We start from the raw sequence: 21135 nt of genomic DNA on the forward strand, positions 1-21135 counted from the left end.
GAACATGGTGAAAATCGTTTGCTTACAGAAAAAAAAAAACGAAAATTGAACAAAAACGTCTAAGTAAAAATTTAGCAAGTTTGATTTCATTATTTTGGCCACTTTTCTTGTAGAGTCAATGAAAGATGCTACATTACATGTTAAAAGTAGCTAAAAAAGTGTCTTTCACTCTGCACTGGTAATGCAACTGTTTGTAGATACAGCAAAAACAATTATTTTATGTCTGCAGCCAGGCAGGATGTGCCCGAAAATGAGATTTTTTAGGGAAACGATTTTGCACTTTGATATGCAATCCCTTGGTATCTGGTTGGCGTAATCTGTAGGTTCCTAAGATGTACCGGTCTGGGTTCTGCTGGCCGGTGTAGTGCGGATCAATTGTGCCCTCATGTACTGGATCTGAAGCCAAGGTTCGGATTAACCTCATTACTGCTTGTTGCTCTACAAAATGAAGAGATTGTAAATTGTAAATATCTTATTATCTGCTACCTTCAGGGCATTTCAGGGATGATTTACAACACTGGTAAGGGGACTTTGCCAGACTGCTTATTGTGCAGTTTACAACTAAGGGCTTGTTTACATGGAGGTTGGGGACCCCAGGTAGGTGAGGTAACCCACTTTGGTGGGGTAACCCACCTGTCCATATAATCTCTCATTTTTAATTTGATCATGTTTACATGATAGGTGGGGTGACCAGGCCAGCCCCATGTTACCTCACCTATCTGGGGTCCCCCACCTCCATGTAAACAGGCCCTAATGAAGGGATGAGTAATGATGCCCCCCAATGTGAGTGTTAATGTGAGATAGACCATCACACCAGGAACTACCCCCCAAACTCTTTATGAAGAGAGTGTGGGTTCTTTAACGTCCCACAAAATTTATTACATGAGCAAGGTTTGTGAGGAGACTACAGGCCTGTAGGAACGAATTTGAAAGTGAGAGGGCATGATAAAAAAATTAGCCCTAACAACATATTCTTTAAAATCGAAAGGCAAATTGCCTTGTGTTATTAACTCAATATTTTCAACGGTAAATTGGTAGTCTTCTTTTTTTTTTTAATTTTCACCCAAAAAGTGGAGGGGGGGCACAGGCCTACTCCCCCCTCCCCCCTACTCCTACGGGCCTGGACTAGAAAGTCTAACTGTTTGAAGATGTTACTACGAAGGCAGCAGTTTCTTCTTAGTTATTTAAAGACCCCAAGTGTTGGTCCAGCCGGGGTTTGAACCGTGGCCTGCCACTCAGCAGACTTGTAAGCTCTTATCCAATTGAGCTTGAGAACCGGATGACGATTCATAATTTATGTATATGTGATTTTATGGTGTGTAAGCAAAGAAAAGTCAAAATTGGACAAGATACAGTCAATTCTGTCTTAAAAGCCACCCCAGTGGGCAAGCTAGTACTAGTTTACCTTCATTTCCAGCTTTCTTTAACCACCGGTTAACAGCTGGGACAACATCAGGCTTGAATGTTGTAGAAACTGTCTGTTCAAGTGAAGGAAAATCACAATGAGCTAAGGGCCTGTTCATAAACAAACTGTTTGCATGTATTAAATAGAAACATAGGAAATGACTCATATTTTTAACTGCGTATAAAGAAATAAATGTCCTGCACACCAGCTGGCTTGTTTAGCTTAATGGATGGAGCATTGTGCCCAGTCATCACAAAGGCCAGGGTTTGATTCCTGGTCAAGCCTGAATTTTTTCAGGCCCTTTTTCAACCGCTCAGGTTGTTAAAACAACTGCGAGGATCCTTTCCACTTTCTTAAACTGTTTATTGTAACAAACTGGCATGGTGTCTAAGTAAATATCTTTGTTACCTTTTCCATTTCAGCTGAGTCACATGCTTCATTCAACATGTTGGTGACAATGTTCTTGTCTGGTAAAATGACAAAATTTAATATTTTCAGTAAACAAATAATGCCTTTCTTATTTTGTTTGAAATACATGTAATGGTTCTTACGGAAGAAAATTATCTATTATTATTATTATTATTATTATTATTACAAAGACGTGTGATAACTTACATTACATTATCTCAAGAAAAATTACATTTAGAACTACGATTAAAAATGACAAAAACTTCCAGGTCAGTGATAATATTATTTTGTGTATTATTACTGCATGAACAGATTACCAAATAAAAATACCTTTCAAGGAAGCATTTTTCACCCAGGCTTGCGTTGCTGGTATGGCTTTTGGGTTCATGACAGCTTTTAGGGCCTAGAAATAAATGTTAATGGAACTTAAATTTAGCCTTTAGATCAACATATCTGAAAACTTGTGGACATCTCATTATTAAGGACAGTTTGCTTTGCCCCTAGGGAAAGAAAGCGGTTATATTTTTACCTAAACTTAATCCACTTAGTATGGGCAGCCCGTTAATAAGGACACCTTTTTGGCTCCTTCAGTGTCTTTATATATAAACAGGGTTTGACTTTTATTGTGTGCCAATAAAATATTGTGACAGATGCAGTAAGCTCTCTTCCTGTTAATTATATTTCCTATGGACCATATACAATGTGTATTAGACTTTTTTTTTAATTACTCTTTTTCTCTGCACTTAAAGAATATTATTTTTGTTTTACCTCATCTGTTCCTCTTTTCTGCATATCTTTCATTTCCCATAAGGTGTAATACATTGTCTGTTGGGCATGGTTTGGTTCATCTGGTTTGTAACCAACTAGAATAGGAACATTAGGAAATCATAGATATTTCTTACTTACATTTTTAACTTGTTTTTTAGTTTGAGATACAATTTTGACATGCTTGCAGGTAGCTACACTAATCTATATGCATAGAAAAATAAAATAGTTTCTTAGATTGTCATACACTGTATGTGCTAATTTCATTTTAAATATTTTTTTTCTCAGTTTTATCTTGGTCAAAATTTTGGTGACATTTTCATTTTGTTCCAATTGTGTACTCATGCTTTCTTCCTTTTGAAGGGATGTGGACATTATTTCTTACTGAGAAGTTCAATTTCATTATTGCTACTTGAACCTTAAAATAGTCTCACTTAGTCATCGATTAAAATTCTTGGCATGGCTGATGATTAGCCTGCACCACAGAGGACACTAAACTCTGGTCAAGTCCATCTGCGAAACAGCACCAAAATCCTTGTTCTGGGCCCCACCTGTGTACCAGGATTTGAGTATGTGCCATGGTTGGCCTGTTCAACAAGCCACTGTTGATTTGCCAGTCAAGATGAAAGGAAATTAGAAACCCACTTCCAGGAATTTGTTGTGTCCTTTGGGGTCCAGAACTAGGATCTTGGTGCTGCTTTGTAGATGTTACTAACAAAGGTTAAATTACATCTCTGATGCAGGCTAGGCCCTATGAGTGCTTTCACAAAGGGGGTCCAGATCTCCTGGATCAGCCACTGATCATAAGTACCTGTCATTAACTCAAGACACTTATATGGTCATAATGAGACTGCATAAGATCCTCACAGCATGTTAATGCTTACATCCTCCATGGCCCAGTAATGTTTTAAAGGTGGATAATGCTATCCACTGGATAAATCTTTATCCAGTGAATAACGCAATTTATTGTTGTCCCTAAAGTTATCCCTTGTATAGTGATTTATGCAGTGGATAGCGCTTTACAACCAGGGCCAGATAAACTAGCCTTAATGCTGAATGAAGAACAACTTGACTGACTGTGTATTCAACTTATCAATAGCTTACCATCATAAGGGTCCTGTCCAGGCTTTTCTTTTGCTTTAGGAAACCCCTTAGCTTCTCTCAACTGAAGACGCAAGAATGATCTGCAGAAAAATTCAAGTAGGAAGAAGAAATAAGGAATCTTAAAAACACTGTTTTCCTCTCTGAACAGTATTAATTAGTAGATAATTAACCTGATGTATGAACTCAATAAAACTTTTACAAGTGGAAATTACAATATTACAGGGGAAGATCCAGGAATTTTTGATTGGGGGGTCCAGATCACAGGGGGGTACCCTCAAACATTACATTTTTTAATATCCTTGGAATTTAGTTTTAGAGTGGCAAATGCAACACTTGTTTTATTAAAAAAATCAGCCAATTAAAAAGAGATATACAATCCTGTCGATTTAAGAATTTCAGAATCAAACAAGCGTCAGATCTGATAGGGGGATTCCGGACCCCCCCGGGACCCTCCCCCTGGATCCGCCACTGTATTAGTTGGGGTTCCACTAGCCTGCATGGCAGGCATTCAATCAAAAGGGAAGAGGAAGAGAATTTGGGCATGAGACTGCGCAGAATTGCAGGGGAGACCACAGGCGGGGGACATTTTCACACTTCTCCCATGCCAGAAATCCCCTTCTCCTTCCCTTTCAAACGCCAGCCACGCAGGCTAAGGTTCCACTGTGTATGATCATACGAACAAAGTACACTATTGAGGCCTATGATATTATAAGTTTTCTAGAACCACAAAGTTTATCATGATAGACACCTTTAAGGCTGGTTTTCACTAGTGTTGGAGTCGTAATCGGAGTCACAAGAGTGCTTATGACTTTGTGAAAATCAAAAGTCGGAGTCATAAGCAGTCATAAGTGCCATGGAATTGGGGTTAGAAGAATCAGAATGTTTCCATTTTCTTCTGCCTCTGTTTATGACTCTGTCACTTACAATCTAGAGAAAACCAGATTATCGGTGTCAGAAGCAGAAGCGGAAGGATAAACCAATCACAATGCACGTTCCCATGCTTTGTGATTCGTTTAGTTCATCTGCTTTTGCTTGCTACTGTGACAGCCTAGTTTTCACTTGATTGTAAGTGACGGAGTCAACTAACTGGAATCAGAACGCTGTTTTCGCTAGATTGTAACATCTTACGCTTCTGATTATTTACGACTCTGACTCTAACTCTACATTAGTGAAAACCAGCCTTAAAAGAAAAATTGTTTACAGTGATTGTGAACTCTATGTGATGAGTGACGTCTCATTTTTTCATATGTCATACGTTCACTTGAGTGTCAATGATAACCGTCAAAACCCCCAAATTAGAGGGTATACCAGAATCTAGAGTGCTGGGACAAGCTATTGTTGAAAAATACTACCGGTGTCTATCATCCATCGCTACCTCCCAGGCACCCAAAATCCCAGACCCTCTTGCCCCTTCTTGCCCGGTTTATGTGCTTAGAGCCCCAGAACAGGAGAGATCCTAGCGTTCCCGAACTACCGGGTATAATATGAAGAATTTAAATAATAAAAATATGAACATTCTTTGCCGGCAGTCGCGTCACAAAGCCTTGCAAAACACTATATACTCTCAATACCATACAATGTTGCCACTTAAACCAAATAAAAGCCCAATGTTGTCCTCGAGGTAACTCGCCAAACCTATTGTCAATAGGTTGATTATAAACACTTCGACAAACAAAAGCACTACAGACCTTGTTGGATGTGGATTATTTCTTCTCGTCGGCGAGGTTGGACGACAAGGAGTAAGTTCCCGAAGCGCTCTGTAGTTGTGAGTTGTTGAGTATGTGGTAACGAAATGGTTGCTTTTCACGCGAGGCAGCGGATTTCCAGGGTCTTGCCAAGTATCCTTCCAAGATTGCCGAGAAAGGCTGCGAATTTTGTCGAATTCCGTCTTTGGAAGTCCCTCTTTTCGTTTCTCGTGCTCTCTCAGTACATCAACAGACTTGGAGCGAAAGCGAAGGCTATTTGGATAGCCCGGATTTGTTAAAATGTGCGTCATCTTTTCCTTTTCGTTAACGATCGCTGTTGAATTGTAAAGAGGTTTGTTTACAAAATCAGTCCAGTCCTTTTTATCTGGTTGGAACAGAAATCTCTTAGGGAAGAAAGACAATTCACCAGAGAAGTCAAAAGCAACCTGTACAAAAAGGGAAACTAGCGGAAAATCAAGAAACTTTCAGTGCGCCATACCGCTCTCCAAATGACAACAAGTAATTGCTTGGTAACTTACCGTATTTAATTTATGCAGGCTCATGAAGTTGACTTTGTCATTCTTTGTCGATCACCTGGTCCGTCACTCATTAAAATCGCTGAGCGTGAATTTAATTAATTATTGATTGACGATGAAACTGAACCGTACTGTTATATTGAAAACTATTTATAGTGCTAATATGACCTTCTTTACAAACACGAAGAAAAAATATACTGTGAATCGAGTAAAGGGTGGCAAGATATTCAACCGATTTTCAACCTGCACGAGATCTTACGTATTAAAGCATTTTTTTCTTGTCTTTTTTTTATTAATTAAGGCTGCCGGCAGTTTAAGGCCTCGATTTAATTTTAACAATGAAGGTATAAGGTTTCTGGAACCACAATAATTTTAAGAAAAAAAATTCGCTTCTGAAGCACTAAAAGTTTCAAAACAACTCCTAGTTCGGGCTAGCTTGGTTTCGCGTGTTTTTTACTATATTCTCGCGAGAGGCCACGATTATGGTTAAATTCTTTCCATCGTTAATTATGTCAATGCTAAAAAATGCTGTGTCCTTTTAATTCTTCAAAAGGTTAATTATAAAGAAGTGGAGCTGGCCGCCAAGACCTATTAAACCTCTCTTATGACGCTAATACGATAGGAGCTTGGATAAAAAAAGCTAAGCTGAGAAGTCAAAGCTTGTAGAATATTAAAAATATGCACCTCCATTTTCAGTGACAATGGCCATTAGCAAGTATTCGTTAATTTTGAGGACTCCCTCGCCTTTGTTAATTATTAATCGTTTAAAAAAGTCTTTTCTTAAGAGCTCGTAGAACAACTAAACGTCAAGCTCTGTGAGTGGCTGAAATCATTAAACAATATTTCATTGATTCAATTTTAACAATTGTGCTACAGTAGCTTTCCTACACTGAGCCACAGCACAAATCCACAATCCATCGTCGGTGGTATCTAATCGAGTGGGAAAAGCGTAAGTCTGATTTCCTCATTCTAAATTGAAAACAAAGTTCACATGTTTTTCGCCTGTAAAGCAACTTCTCTTGTCCATAGTTGTGATCTGAAATTTGCTATGCAAGTCAACAAAGCTACCCAACTTTTAAGTGATTAAAAATTACGGTGCTAGTGCTCCGCTATAATATACTTGATAAGTTTAGCAGTTGATTTATTTGCACGATCTTCTTTTTATCTATTAGTCACTTGGAAAAAAAGGAACGCCGAAAGTAGACTTCGCTGGAATTATCTTCTAGCAGAATAGAAAAACTTTGATGCAGTTTTCCCATATTTTTCAGTTTTTCTTCCGGTTCCTAGGCAACTGCGAAGAAAACAATAAAATTTGGGGACGAAACTAGTGTTGATATTGAATTAGCCAGTTTTACCCGGGAATAATTTTTTTCGAATAGCGTTATTGTTAATGAAAGTCGTGTGTCAAACTTTGTTTACTACTCATAAAAGTCCACAAATCAGTTTAAAGATGAACTTATTTTATTTCTACGAAATCAGAATGCCATTCATTAAACACAAGAAATTGGCAGGTTTATATAGAAAATACTGACCTATAGTCGAAGGAAAATGAGTTTATATGTATGTTGTCTTGTAACCTGCGATCAGGCGGTCCTTAGCCTGCGAAAACATCCGTTTCTCCTCGCTCTTCGCCGATGGGGACGTTTCGAGGAGAAACGGATGTTTTCGCAGGCTAGGCGGTCCTTTAATTCTTCCCTTTTTTGCCGACTTTCGCGCTCCCGCCCCCCCCCCCCCCTTCCTCCAAAAACAAAACAAAAAAAAGACCCTGATTGCAGGTTAGTTATCTTGCCTATGGATCACCTAACTTTTCTTCGATATTTTATATGCACTTCAAGCCTATTTTTTTCTGAGATATGCCAAGTTAAAACTTCTGGGAAACTTTATGAAATTAAGTCGAGTCAAGTATAGAACTTGACTGAAAACTACAGTTGTCTTGTTTTTTAAAATAGCCTATCAAGATTGTGATGGAAAACTGCAGCAAACCACGTTTTAACTACCTACAAAAGAACCAAGAAGAAGAGGTATCAATATATAAAAATGCTGTGTAATAGGCTCTTTAGCTAATGACGCTAATGGAATAAGTCAGCTGTTAGGTTCTATTTTTATCGTGCGTTAGGGAGCGTGTCTATTAGCTATATAGATACAGTTGCATGGAGATAATTGAAGCAGTAAAAAACTTCCGTCATTGACCGCAGTGATGTAGATAAATATGAGCTAAATAACTTTCTAACTTGCTCAGATTGTACCAAGGTCGACTGAAAAAACTTTTTGGTGAAAACAAAAAAAATAAAATAAAATAGACATCAGGAGATTAACAATCGGATGTGTTCAACACCAGCTTTTCGTCAGAAAAAATTATTTTAAAGGGCAAGCCGTTCAAAATTGCAGCTGCTTTGAAATATCTTTTGAGATGCGAATTGTATTTCTTTTATCAATGTTAGTTGACAAAACTAAAGTCGTGAAAATTTAGTGCAAGGATTAATCTAACTCAAATAGCACCTTCAACGAAAATTCGTTCTCTCAAATGCCAGATTTTTTTTAGAAATTCTTATGTGCAAATCTAACTGAATGGTCTCAAATTAAGAGGAAAGGTGTAAGACTCACTTGAATGGTAACCTTTTATTCTTATTTGTAGATATTACCTCGCCTATTTTCTCCAAGGAAAGCTCGCCGAGCACACGACTGGTTGCGATCTGGAAAGCACAATTATGATGGTATGGGCATTAAACTGAAACCTTCGGTTTTACCACATAAATATAGGCTCGTCCTTTTTAAACAAGAGCTTTCATCTCAAAGCATTTTATGCTGGGCAATCTTTCTTGCAATTCTCTCGCAACTGTAATTGTTAACTTTGCGACACAAGTTAGAAGAAAAATAAAAATCAATTCCATATCCTTGAATGCTGCAACGAAAGCGTTGCGAGATATGTTTATATTTGGGGTGCAGAGGAGGGCCGGGCAGGAGGGGGTTGTAACAAGAAGGCTCCCAACAACATGTCTAGCGCAACAAAATTGCAAGACAAGAGTGAGGAGAATTTTGAAGTCTTGTTACCATGGTAGCAAATTTCTGGATCTCAAGAGGAGGCGTGAAACATGTCAGCTTCAAAATCTTGTTTTCATGATATATCTTCTGAGAAAGTAAGCAACTTAAGAAAATGAGGGTGAGCGAACTTTGTCGTTGATTGTTTTATTGCAGAAAAATTAGCTGTTCTTAAACAGTTTTGGATTAAAGATGAAGAACGGCAAGCCACTGACAAGGTAAGGGGTGTGTCTTATCAAACTGTAATAATAAATACAATTTGCTGTTGCACTGTTTAAGTGTGGTAGTTAAATTGCAAATAATTTATATGGCGAAGGACAGGCGCAGATTTAGAGAAATCAGAAAAAGAGTACGGGAAGAGTTTAGTGTTGTTACTGATATAGATAATATTAATTATTTCCTATAATTCGGTTTGGAAACAGCGGCTTCAGAAGGTTTTGTCTTCCAAACGGAAATGTCGGGCAAATACTTTGTATTATTATTTTATTTCCTTCTTCATCGCCCTGTCGTCAGGATCAGTTTGTCATTTTATATTTTACACTGCATATTCTTTTATTGTCAAGAGCCATTTTAGTTTAGAGATGGTCTCGCACATTTGTCATTGTTTCAGGTTCTGAGGGAAAGTTTTCATCCCCAAGTTGCACCACGTGTTCGGGAGTGGCTCAACGAGGCCGACGGAGAAGGTATGGGTCCGAAGTAGTCACCATAGAAATGGAGTTTGAGTCGCCACATGTTCCAGGCGTTTAGATAGAGGAGTACGGCGCGAAGTCAGTCGTTGCACCATCCCAACAGTCTGAACCCCTAAAACAGGCTACGTGCTTCCTTGAAAACGGCCCTAAATTTAATTTAATTTAATTTCATTGTTTCCATTTCTCTCAGAGAAAAAAGCTATCATGAAGTTATTTCGGTCCATCGCCAATCAACCCAGTCCAGAGAAAGCAACTACAGTCTTTATAAAGCCGGGAAAGAATGGTCTACTCTCAAAAAACATTTCTTCTAAAGCCAAGAAGTTAACTGATTCTGGAACCATGGAAACGCGTCATACAAAGTGGGGAAAAGTGAGGTGGCAAGAGGAGCACAACAAGGCGCATAAAAATGGGAGGATCATTGGTAGAGCGGAAATGCGAACCGAGTTCGATATCGCGCCTGATTGGCGAGCCCCTAAACGTAGTGTAGTTCCTATGACCCAGATCACTCGTCAATTGGAGGTGCAGGAGCGGTTACCAAGGCTTTCTAAGCACACTTGTTTACCGCATAATAGACGGGAGTTTGTGATTCACCCAGAGTGGATTATACGTTAAGCTCCTGAAAACCGCGCCGTCCCTTAGCTGTTCTTGTAGCAGCAGTAACAACAGTAGCAATAGCAATAGAAAGTACTAAGTTCTAGTATCACTTAAAGTGGTAGTAGTAGCATTCATTAGCAGTAGCAGTAGCAGTAGCGGTAGTGGCCGGTAGTGGTAGTGGTAGTGGTAGTGGTAGTGGTAGTGGTAGTGGTAGTGGTAGTGGTAGTGGTAGTGGTAGTGGTAGTGGTAGTGGTAGTGGTAGTGGTAGTAGTAGTAGTAGTAGTAGTAGCAGTAGTAGTAGTAGTAGTAGTAGTCTAGTAGAAGTAGTTGTGTAGTAGCAGCAGCAGTAGCAGTAGCAGATACAGAAGCAGTAGTAGTGGTAGCAGTAGCAATAACAGCGACAGTGACATTAGCAGCAGCATTAGCCGCAACAGCAGCAGCAATAGTAGTACTAGTAGTGACAGTGACATTGGCATAGTAGCAGCAGCAGTAGTAGTTGTAGACTTAAAAATTCACTAAAATCAATGCTGCTTTTGTAGACGCATAGTCCTATGTATTTTACTACCACTCCTGAGATGAACTGGAACGTAACTGGAGAAACCCTAAGAATATTATGTGCATGGAAAACATAGCGAAAAATGTTTTGTAAGAAGTAAAACGTAGAAACACAACTCCCTTAAATAGATTTTATTGATTCGTCCACGAATTTGATACTCGAATTGGCAATGGCGCGCTTAATTAGCCCTCCTCACTATAGGGAAGTTATTTTTTTCTCTCTTCCAGAAGAATAGTATTCTTCAATATGAACGGAGCTTAGTTTTATAGTTGCAGTGTATTTTAATACACGTAAGACGCTGATACACGGTTTAGTTTTTGCGCGCACAGGTACAACGCGCGAGTTGAAGTCACGCCCCCTCGCAAAAGGCGATATTCCGCGTATACCTCCTTTCAGTTTGTAAAACAATTTGCATTGTAAGCCAAGACAAACTAGCTGGCTTTAACCACGTAGGTAACGCCGCCACTCCCACATAAGGGAAACATATGTCGAGTTTTGTGCGAATTTCTTTTGTCGCAGTTATAAACCCTGAGGCCCCAGTGATGTTACACGGGACGATTCGCAACGACGAGTTTTTGCGCAATACAGCGTAGCAATGTCGGGACAATGTTGCAACCATTCGAAAAAATGTCGCAACATTGTTGAAATGATGTGTTGTGTTAAAAATCGTTGCAAATCGTCTCGTGTAACAACACCTTAAGAGTGATCAGCGTCCAATTTCTTCTTATAATATCAATACTTTATAAAACAAAGTAGGAGAATTAAGGACATGATCACAGACGATGAATCTGATACTTCAACATATTCCCTCCACTGCTTCCACAGAAAACGCAGTAGGGACAACAAAAGACGGAGCCACTCGCCGGTGCCGTGGATCTTTGCCACGCCCCAAGTAGTATAGTCGGAGTCACAAATGTGTAGAATTTTTCGCTCTCGTGGATTACCGAGGGCGAGGGACGTGAGCCCTCCGTAGTTCACGAGCTTACAAAAAACTCTTCACATTTTGACTGCAACTACATTACTAGAGAGAATTGGAATTTGTTACTGAACAAATCAAGTCGGAATTGAAAAACACAGGGTGGTGGAAATCAGTAGACTAAGACAGCTACAATACATGTAGGCATTCCTCAATTACTATACTATCATTCAATACTTTTTCAACCTCCATTGGCACAAATCGAAATTAAAAGGGAAAAAAATATTTGAATTGCATTTTCTTAAACCATTTTCAGCCAATTTTAGTATGGCGATTTCTCTCACTCCTAAGTTTTCACTGGTTTTGGAAACTCGGGAGTGAAAGAAATCGTTAAAATCGGATCGGGAAAATCAACACACAGGAAGCAAGGAGTGCTTACCGAAACCACCCGCCCGGGTGGAAGTCCTGTGTATAACATGTTAACATAGAACTGTAACAAAGCATTTATCGACTATATCCAAAGTAGCTAAACAGACTAAAAAGGGGTGGAAAAATTCCACAACGCAAACGGTTTTTAGGGGAGCTCGTACTTCGTTCCTCCCAAATGGGGGGAATCATTTGATTTTCAACCGGAATTCCGGTCTCACACCGAGCTAGGGTAAGCTTCGGTTACCTGCAACCTCGCCCCACCCAAAGCCCTGGGGACGAGGTTAGGGTGAGGGTTACTGGGAGACTTGAAGACCTTCGGACGCAAACTCGCCTTAACTCGCACAAACTCGCAACTGCCTTGATTTCTAAGGCTACAAAGGTAAGGTAAGGAATCAATGACTTACACTCACATTGGTTTCTTTTGACACTGTATTTCCGAAACGCTGCCCACGGTTCAGTTTTTAGTAAGATTATCGCTTAGTATAAAACAAGCTGACTAAGCATATCCACCATAAACGACGAAACACGGCAGAAAAAATCAATTTAATCAAGATAAAAAAGGACCAGTTATTATTGTTATGTCATTTTACGTACCTTACTCTGTACAGATACACAGAGAAGGTGAGAAATCAGTGATTAATCAATTCATGGATTGAACTCATTGCTCAATATCAAACACTTCAAACAGGCGCGTGCTCACGTAGGCATCATATCGCTGACACGATAGTATAGGCAGTGGGACTACTTGTGTAAATAACATCAACGATCAGTTTTTATCCCAAGGTCGTTCTGTTTATCTAAATCGTCTAATTACCCTTGGGCAGAGTGTTCTCTGCAACAACGCTAAATATTTGAAGTTTTATTGTCGGAAAGTTGAGAAATGGCAAACTTCGGCGATTATCTGGAAGATTTCATACTCTAAACTGGAAACTGCGAGATACGGTCCAAAATTTGGAGTCTCCAGGATATTATCCGGGAGAGTTGACATGGCTGTCATCTCCCCATGTCATGAAAAATTGAGAATTGTTAGGTAAGAAGTGATAAATGACATAATGATGTCATTTACGCCAAAAATGCTCGTTGATTCCGGTCGATGTGTATAGCACTTAAACAGCTCATATTCAGCCACATTATTTCTTAAATTACAGTGGCATGCCAGAATTTATGAGAAAAAAAATGCAAAATATTTGAAATTTTATGGTCGGAAAGTCAAGTCTATAAGAAATAGCACTTTTGGCAATTATCCAGGAGATATCAGACTCTAATCTGGAGACCAGGAGATATGGTCCAAAATCTGGAGTCTCCCAGATTTTCCTGGAGAGTTGACAGCACCAAGTTGACCGCACTGTACATGTATTTGCCTACCCTCCCCAAAGGAAATACGGTAAAAATCCAAAAATAAGCCCCGGGGCTTATATTTTTCAAAGGCCCTTTTTGAGGGGCTTATCTATGGAGGGAAATTTGCGTTTCAAAATCGATTGGGCTAGCCTTATAGTTGGAAGGAAATTGACCGTTTTTGCTTTATTTTAGTTTGTATTTGGGGGCAATTTCCAAGTACAAGCCCCGAGGGGGCTTATATTCGGAGGGGCGATTCAACGGAGGGTTTTTTGCATTACGAGTTTGGGGGGCTTATATTTGGAGGGGCTTATTTTCGGAATTTTAGGGTAGACTGTGTGTGGCTCAGGCTTTATTTGACCCCTAAAGGATTTTATGTGGATATTTTTCTATACACAACCATGGCCAATAATATTGCCATTCCATCCTGAGTTACACCTTAATTTGGTGAGACCAAAACTTCATTCTACCCCTAATGACGAGTATTCCTACCACTTATACAGGAGCAAACCTGGGCTGTTCTAGCACCTAGCTAATGTAGAACAGAATGCATTTTGCAGGTTTCTTATGTCAAGAGGGGGTATATTTTCTAGAATGCTGAATGGCTGCCGAATGGCCTCCAAATTGCTCTGAAGTTTGTTAAGAAAGGGTTAAGAAATTGAGTGAATCAAGTTTCAGGTCAGTTTGCCCATTTTAATGACCATAAATGGACCCTAATTCACTCAAATTCCTAACCCCAGTCACTAAACTTCAGAGACATTCAGCATTCGGTATTATATGCAAAATGCCCTAGACGTTCTCATGTCATTGGTCACTGTTCCAATGTATGTTATGAATTGTGTATTCAAAAAAACTTCTTTGCCTTATTTGGATAACTGTCCTGTTTAAAGTGCTATTGCCTGTTTCGGAGAAGGTGCAAAATGGCCAACAATCATGGAGCAAAGCTCCAAGTTGGTCACAACCATTATCTCAAAACCAAAAGGTGCAAATGGAATAATAAATTATTCATTAATTCCATTTGGCCCTTTTGGAATAACAGTTGTTATTGTTCTGACTATTGCATGAATAATATCATTTGTTAAAAATTTCTATCAATTAATTTGTACTGCAGTGATGAAGGTACAAGTCCAAATTGCTGTTGTCTTCATCCTGTTTATTTCTGCATGGGTGGACTGTACAGGTGTACCATCCTGTGCCACCATGAGAACCTGGTTTCCAGAAACTAATCCGCTTGCCTTGGCGGATAACCTACCATATGACTTAAGTGTCAGTGGAAGATATCCTGGGCAGTCAGTACCTGCTTATATCCCTAACAGTATTCATACAGGTAGGCTTTAATAGTAGATTTAACAAAGTAACCATTTTAAATATCATTGTACTAGGACACTGGGATTGGGGTTCAGGACCTGCATGTTTGTGATGGCTGATAGCTAGATTGAATTGGAAGAAACACATTTTTAGTTGTTCATATAAATCAAAATTTTCTTCCTAATATGGAATCACTGATGCTGCCCCACTAGTGTTGTGAAAAGTTTGTATACAATGCAAACAAAGCGCTACAAAGAGCAATGATTACAGTTTTACAAAGTAAAATTCGACCAAAATCGGAATAGGAAATCATGGCCAGGATTAACTTTAATTCCTGACAAGACAAAGGCGAATTATCATGATAAGTGTCTTATGGGCCTGGCCTAACTAGGTGACGAAAGCTAGCGCATGCTCAAAAGAGTTGCGGATAAGTCACCGAACTGCATTGACCGAGGAGGCCTGGGAAGATGCTGAACAGGGACTAGGCAACTTATGTGTGACAGAGTGTGAACAGTAGCAAGGGAGGTGGGGAAAGTAAGGCCTTACAATTTCACTAAATTCAACCCACTTAATTATGTCATGTATGGACACCCTGTTAACGTGGGCACTTTCTTTGTCCCCCTCAGTGTCTGTTATAAATTGGGTTGGAATGTACATGTTTACTATTTGCTCTCCCTTAAGCTTTGTGAATAATCTCGTAGACTTAAACAGTAAATATGATTTTGTTTCAGTTTATCTCAATGGATCTTATTTGGCAAATGAGATGAGAATGAGAAACTTTCTTGGATTTATTATTTCTGCTGAAAACTCTGTGAAAGCATACCCCAATGGCTATTTTGTGAATTTGCCTGCAGGAGTTGAACAGATTAACTGCAGTACTCTTAAAGTAAGTACTAGAGATTAGAGCAATCAAATGACATTCTCTTTCATTTGGCTCAGAAAGCATACACTGAGTAAATGGACACTATAACACCTAATGAAGACCTGCAGTACACTATTGAAACATCTCGATTAATACGTAAGTGACTATCTTGAGTCAAACAATAAAAAACCCTTTATACACATTAACCATGATGAACAATATCTTTTATATCAATATCTTTTGCTAATGTCAAGAAGTTGACTTGTAGACTCTACTATACGACTAAAATAATTTTCATTATGATATGTGAACAGGTTGTTCAAAACTCCACTTTATCTGGGAACTGGACCAGTATTAAGCTACAGTGGAGGGCACCAGAAAGTCTTTTAGCTGGCAACATTACTTTCAGGTTAGTCTTCACAATTAAATAATGGATAAAACTGGATTAAACCTTGGCATAATATTTTACAGCAATGTTGTCGTACAATGTGAAAAAGGTAAAGGTAAGGGCTCTTTTTTATGTCTGTTACTTGTAACAACACTTAAACTCAGCGATAAACCCCAGCTGATGGTTTGCTCATTTTACCACCCTCCCCCCCCCCCCCCTCCATCAGTGCTCAATTTTATGGGTATTTAGGATATGAGGTAACACCTGGGATTTGAACTTGGAACCTCCTGCACCAAAGGACACACACTGACCGTGGTAACATTTTGGTGGGCTAAGATTAGCAATATGAACATCTGACCATGGAGCTTGACAAAGGTTCTGTCTGATAGACAGTGACCCATTAGACTCTCATGGCATAAGTAACCATAGCAACCACACATGAATAAATTTTAAGAGCGTCTTAAGAATAAAGTTACTGGTGCAAAGAGGATCTGGCCCAAAATTGTTTCGAAAAAGAATTAATTAAAAGAAAATCAATCCTTACATATCCTCCTAGCCTGGACTTGTTTAATTTGAAGGTTAACTTAACTCAGCCTTAATATGCCGGTAACTGAATTTGTAATGAACTTGGTTTTTGTAACATTTTGCAGGGCAAGTGCTTTGCAACAGACAGACCCACTTTGGTATTTTGAGGGTTTTACTGCTCACCTAACATGTAAGTAAGAAAAATCCCCTGCTATTTCCATATTTGCTACTTTAAATTTTTTACTAGAATACTGGTTAGAAAATGTTATGCAAGAAGACAATTACTTATGAACATTCAGTCACCACTTTCTGAACACCTGATTATGCGGACACCTCATTATTATGCACAGTTTGCCTTGTCCCTGGGGAAAGAAAGCCGTTACATTTTCTCAACATTCAACCCGCTTTATTCGGACATCCCACTAATACAGACACTTTCTCAACCTAGATCCCCAGGTTCTCTCCTACCCATCCCCATGGAGTGAGAGAGCTGAGCAAGAGAGAACTTGGTTGGGTCTGGACACATAGCTCCAGAAAAAAAATAATTATGAGGGAGGAGTGACCTTTGTCTATTAATTATTTGTCTGGTTCGTTTTCACCTTTCATGCTATGATTGCAGGAGCAAGATGGATTGCTAACCCTACAACTTACTGAAACTTGGAAAATTTCTGCCTAAACAGAACTATCACAAGACAACCAAGCAAATTACCAGAGAAGGAATCCAAAACTATCGTTGTTGCAGTTTAGCCAATGACACCAATTGCTAAAATCTGCGATCTTGAGTTCTACATGAGCATGTTAATTCATTTGAAGGAAAAATCCCTGCATTGAAAGTATCAATGTTTAATCGGAGGGGGGGGGGGGGGGTGTACTTCCTAGTAACAGTGGTAATAGGCTAATGGGGATGTGCCAATGAATGGGGTCGCATTTTCAGGGCTGGATTGACTATAATAGGGTTACATTTTCATTAGAGTAACTCAGAATGGGATCACACATTTTCGGGATTGGGGAATCATAAAATTCACTGTAGGTACGGATTTAAAAATGGGAAGAATTTTACTTCTTTAAGTAAACATGTGTCAATTCATCTCAGGATGACCTGGTTAAAAGGCTTTATAAGATAGATGCATAAACAGAAAGTTACTAAGTTGGGATCGCAAAAATTACATTTTCCCAAAAGTGACTAGGATGGGGTCTATATTTGTCCACAGAATAGACTATAATGGGATAGGGGTTCTGAGAGGCCAGTAGCACATACCCAGCAAAAATTAACCCTAGTAACACCCCTGGGTCCTGGACTGAGTGGTTAATGTACGGTAAAAAGTGCTCCTGCTAGCAGTTTTGAACAACCAAAGCCTGCAGAAATTTTATTAGGTAGCTGTCTTTTGAATTCATGTGTTTATATGGATCGAGTTAAATTTTGTCATTTATTTCTTTAATTATTATTGGTTTCTCCACAACAGATGATTGTCCATTACCACACTGTGCATTTCCATGTCCCAGTGGTAGCCATTATGTGCGTGACAGTTATGGATGCCAAACTTGTCAGTGTGGAGGTATTTGCAGTCAGACCTCTCTTTCCGTTTTCCACAATGTTTTCATTTAGTTTTGTTTTTACACGCAGTTCTCCTTTTAATTAGTTACCACAAGGTACCACAGGATATTGGCCAATTCCATTCTCCTCGGATGAAGCATTACAAATCGGCAGTTCAATGAGAATATTATTATTTCTAATGCTTAGAAACTTGAAGAAAAAAATTATCCAAACCATTTTCCAAAAAAAAAAAAATTTGACCAATTTCCATACAACGGTGGACACTGGTGTGGATCCCCACCTGCCTAGAAACTGTTATTCAGAGTTTCTGACAATAACCTTTTGTGGGATAACAGGTCCGTGTGCTAACACGACATGTCCATTCTATGGATACTGTGTTGCCAACCAGACCACAGCAGAATGTAAATGCGACATTGCATGCATTGAAATAATGCTCCAGTATGTGGAACAGATGAAAAGACATATAGCAATCTCTGTCATATGAGACGTCAAGCTTGTATTGATCAGAAAAACATTACCGTGTCTTACAAGGGGGAATGCAGTAAGTCAAATGATTATAATTATTAAACAGTATTTTGCTAGTAAGAAGACTCAATGTCGTATACAGTTAACGATACTTCCCAGTTTGTGATCCTACTTTGGCGTGTCATTTTTATCTCTGAATAATTGTTCCGTCTAGATCAGTGTCCAGTGTTTAAGTGTAAACCCTGTCCCAGTGGAAACTATTTGCGTGACGAAAAAGGGTGCCAAACTTGTCTGTGTGAAGGTAAAAATCTTCTTCTACCATAACTTAGCGTTATACATTACACCACCTTCATGTGAATTTGGGTCCTCCATGTCTTTCTGAACTCCTCTTTTTCTCTCACCTGTGAAAAGCATGATCACTAAATACCTCATAAGCTATAACTAATGATGCCAAATGACTGCCACTACTTGTTCCATTATGATTTATACAGCTATTTCGAGAAAGGTTGTCAGAAAAAATGTGCACACGACAATCCCGAAAGGTAATATGGGATATGATCAATACGCTGTTCCTGACACTGTAGCTGTCGAATCTTCTATGGTTACTTTCCTTTAGCACTCGCAAACATACGTCCATGGCCTCTCATGCCATTCTTTCAAATTTCTTTGAAGAACAGTGAACTCAAAACCACCCACAATACCTTTCGGGATTGTCGCGTGCACTTTTCCCTTGCAGCTTTGCAACTTGTGTCAGGTGATGGCTCCACCACCAAGAAAGTACTAGGAATAACAATCCTTCCAGCTACGTAGGCTACCATTCCATTCCCAGACTTGAAAGAGTTTCCTAAATGATGAAGAGTATAATCCACAGCATATATCAAACTGCATCTTGATAACTTGCATTAAATACCTGGCATGTCTTCTTTTCTTTCTCAGGTGCTGCAGGGAATTTAGGATCCTCTTTCCTGCTCCTCTCTCTGGCGTTGGTTTTCTTAATGGCATTCCTGTGATCAGCTGAAGAAAGGCTGCTTTTGTAAAAACATTTTTTATTCAAGACCTACATGTTGAAAAGCCATAAACCTGATTTAGAATAAGATAGTAAGGTACCAATAACAATCGGCCAATGCCCACCTCAATTTTCATCGAAACTGCTGAAACTGAGACCACTATAGCTAGCCAGCGCACTGCAGGGAACCACAGGCCAGGTCAACTCTGTCATATTGTAGTAATATTTGTGGGTTGTCCCGAAGGCAAGCAACATCTGCTGAGGTATAAAAGTAAATGTTGTCAAAAAGGGGTTTGATTGGCCTGCACAACTGCTTTAGCAGAAGCTTGTCCAGAGGGCGAGTGGTTTCTTAAATTTTCATTTCACCCTATGGAGGTGTTGATTCACCACTGCGAAGTATAAACAACACGGAATATAAGAGATAAGGCTCGCTTCTTGTTGTAACTACAACCATATCCTGGTATATCAAGGTAGTACAGGAGAGGGCATGGCTAAAATTAATGATCAGCTCTCAATACAGAAGTCACAACTCAAGTTCAAGACCAGTGCTCAGACGATTTGGAGTAACCCTCTACTGTAGTTTGTTTCCTTTTAAGTCCTAAGTTCAACTCTCTGGCCATGCTTATAAATAGCCAACTGGTTTACCTCTAGCCTGTCCAAAGACCTTTTTTCGGCAATTCTTGTCAATAAATACTCCGCGGATTGTATTTCCATATGCGCGCTCGACGATCTCTAGCGAGAAAATAGGAGATCTGGGAACAGGTTAGTTTACCTCTTGCCCTTTAGGTTTTGTTTGTCATTATTTAAGTGGGGTTCCTATAAACTAACCTGAACCCACTATAAACAAAGGTTTTGCATTTATCAAGAAGTAATCACTTGGAACATTTATTATTATTATTATATCTTTCAACTTTATTATTGGCTTATTTATTCTTGACTGTTGATTGATAAGGCAAGTGCAAGGCAAGTGCCTTTCTGTAGAATTTCTAGTTTGCTATGTAGTTTTGTACCTACCCACATATACCCGTAAGGGGCAAAAAATACCGAAAATATTTATCTGATAATAATGACAGTCATTAATAGACAATTATAGAATAGAATATCTGGCAACGTACGATATTATCTAGAAATTGAAAGGATTCTTAAAATATTAGCTTGGTGAAATAGAACAACACGAGAAATGTCTCTGATTGGTTTAGGATAGAGTAGATTCAGATGAGATTGACATGGTAACTAACGACAAAATTTGACGAACTGAACTGGATAGTTTTTTCAAGTTTGAGAAACCGTGAGTGGCATCTTTCTTTTGAAGTGAACTAGAATCACGTCAAGCTAAGAGTTACTAGTCGATAAAGGACAGAGACCTTTTTATCATTGTCAAAGTGACGGTTAATGCCTATACTCTCAATAAAGTTTCACTATGTACGCTAACGATGAGATCTGATACTTGTGTATTTTACGAGTCTGTTTCTTTACTCGGGTGTTACAATCGGAATGGACAGTATTTTACTTTGATTACAAAATTTAACCTTTGGCCCAAGTTGTTCAGAAGTTAGGTAGTGCTA

At 39.1% G+C, this 21135-nt stretch overlaps 3 protein-coding genes across 5 annotated transcripts; 2 read left to right on the plus strand and 1 right to left on the minus strand.

Annotated features, from left to right (window-relative positions):
* Positions 1–112: 112 nt before the first annotated feature.
* Positions 113–5895, minus strand: LOC140948224 (uncharacterized). The gene is made up of 7 exons (XM_073397445.1): positions 5371–5895; positions 3683–3762; positions 2582–2676; positions 2144–2216; positions 1814–1872; positions 1406–1478; positions 113–438 (listed from the first exon to the last, which is right to left on the minus strand). The coding sequence occupies exons 1-7, from the start codon at positions 5676–5678 to the stop codon at positions 218–220; spliced, it is 909 nt and encodes a 302-aa protein (XP_073253546.1). The 5' UTR covers positions 5679–5895; the 3' UTR covers positions 113–217.
* A 725-nt stretch (positions 5896–6620) lies between these two features.
* LOC140948780 (uncharacterized) lies at positions 6621–10252 on the plus strand. The gene is made up of 6 exons (XM_073398044.1): positions 6621–6852; positions 7853–7924; positions 8539–8617; positions 9099–9160; positions 9553–9625; positions 9822–10252. The coding sequence occupies exons 2-6, from the start codon at positions 7868–7870 to the stop codon at positions 10241–10243; spliced, it is 693 nt and encodes a 230-aa protein (XP_073254145.1). The 5' UTR covers positions 6621–6852; positions 7853–7867; the 3' UTR covers positions 10244–10252.
* Positions 10253–14572: 4320 nt separating this feature from the next.
* Positions 14573–21001, plus strand: LOC140947907 (uncharacterized). 3 transcript variants are annotated; one of them, XM_073397124.1, is made up of 7 exons: positions 14573–14788; positions 15501–15655; positions 15946–16040; positions 16670–16734; positions 18008–18100; positions 18435–18640; positions 19501–21001. In XM_073397124.1, the coding sequence occupies exons 1-6, from the start codon at positions 14575–14577 to the stop codon at positions 18581–18583; spliced, it is 771 nt and encodes a 256-aa protein (XP_073253225.1). In that variant the 5' UTR covers positions 14573–14574; the 3' UTR covers positions 18584–18640; positions 19501–21001. The 3 variants fall into 3 exon arrangements, with proteins under 3 accessions (XP_073253225.1, XP_073253226.1, XP_073253227.1); XM_073397125.1 differs by lacking the exon at positions 19501–21001 and adding an exon at positions 18779–18865; XM_073397126.1 differs by lacking the exon at positions 18435–18640.
* The last annotated feature ends 134 nt before the right edge of the window (positions 21002–21135 follow it).

This window comes from Porites lutea, chromosome 9 (genome assembly GCF_958299795.1).
Source record: "Porites lutea chromosome 9, jaPorLute2.1, whole genome shotgun sequence".
In the NCBI taxonomy this organism is placed as follows: domain Eukaryota; kingdom Metazoa; phylum Cnidaria; class Anthozoa; order Scleractinia; family Poritidae; genus Porites; species Porites lutea.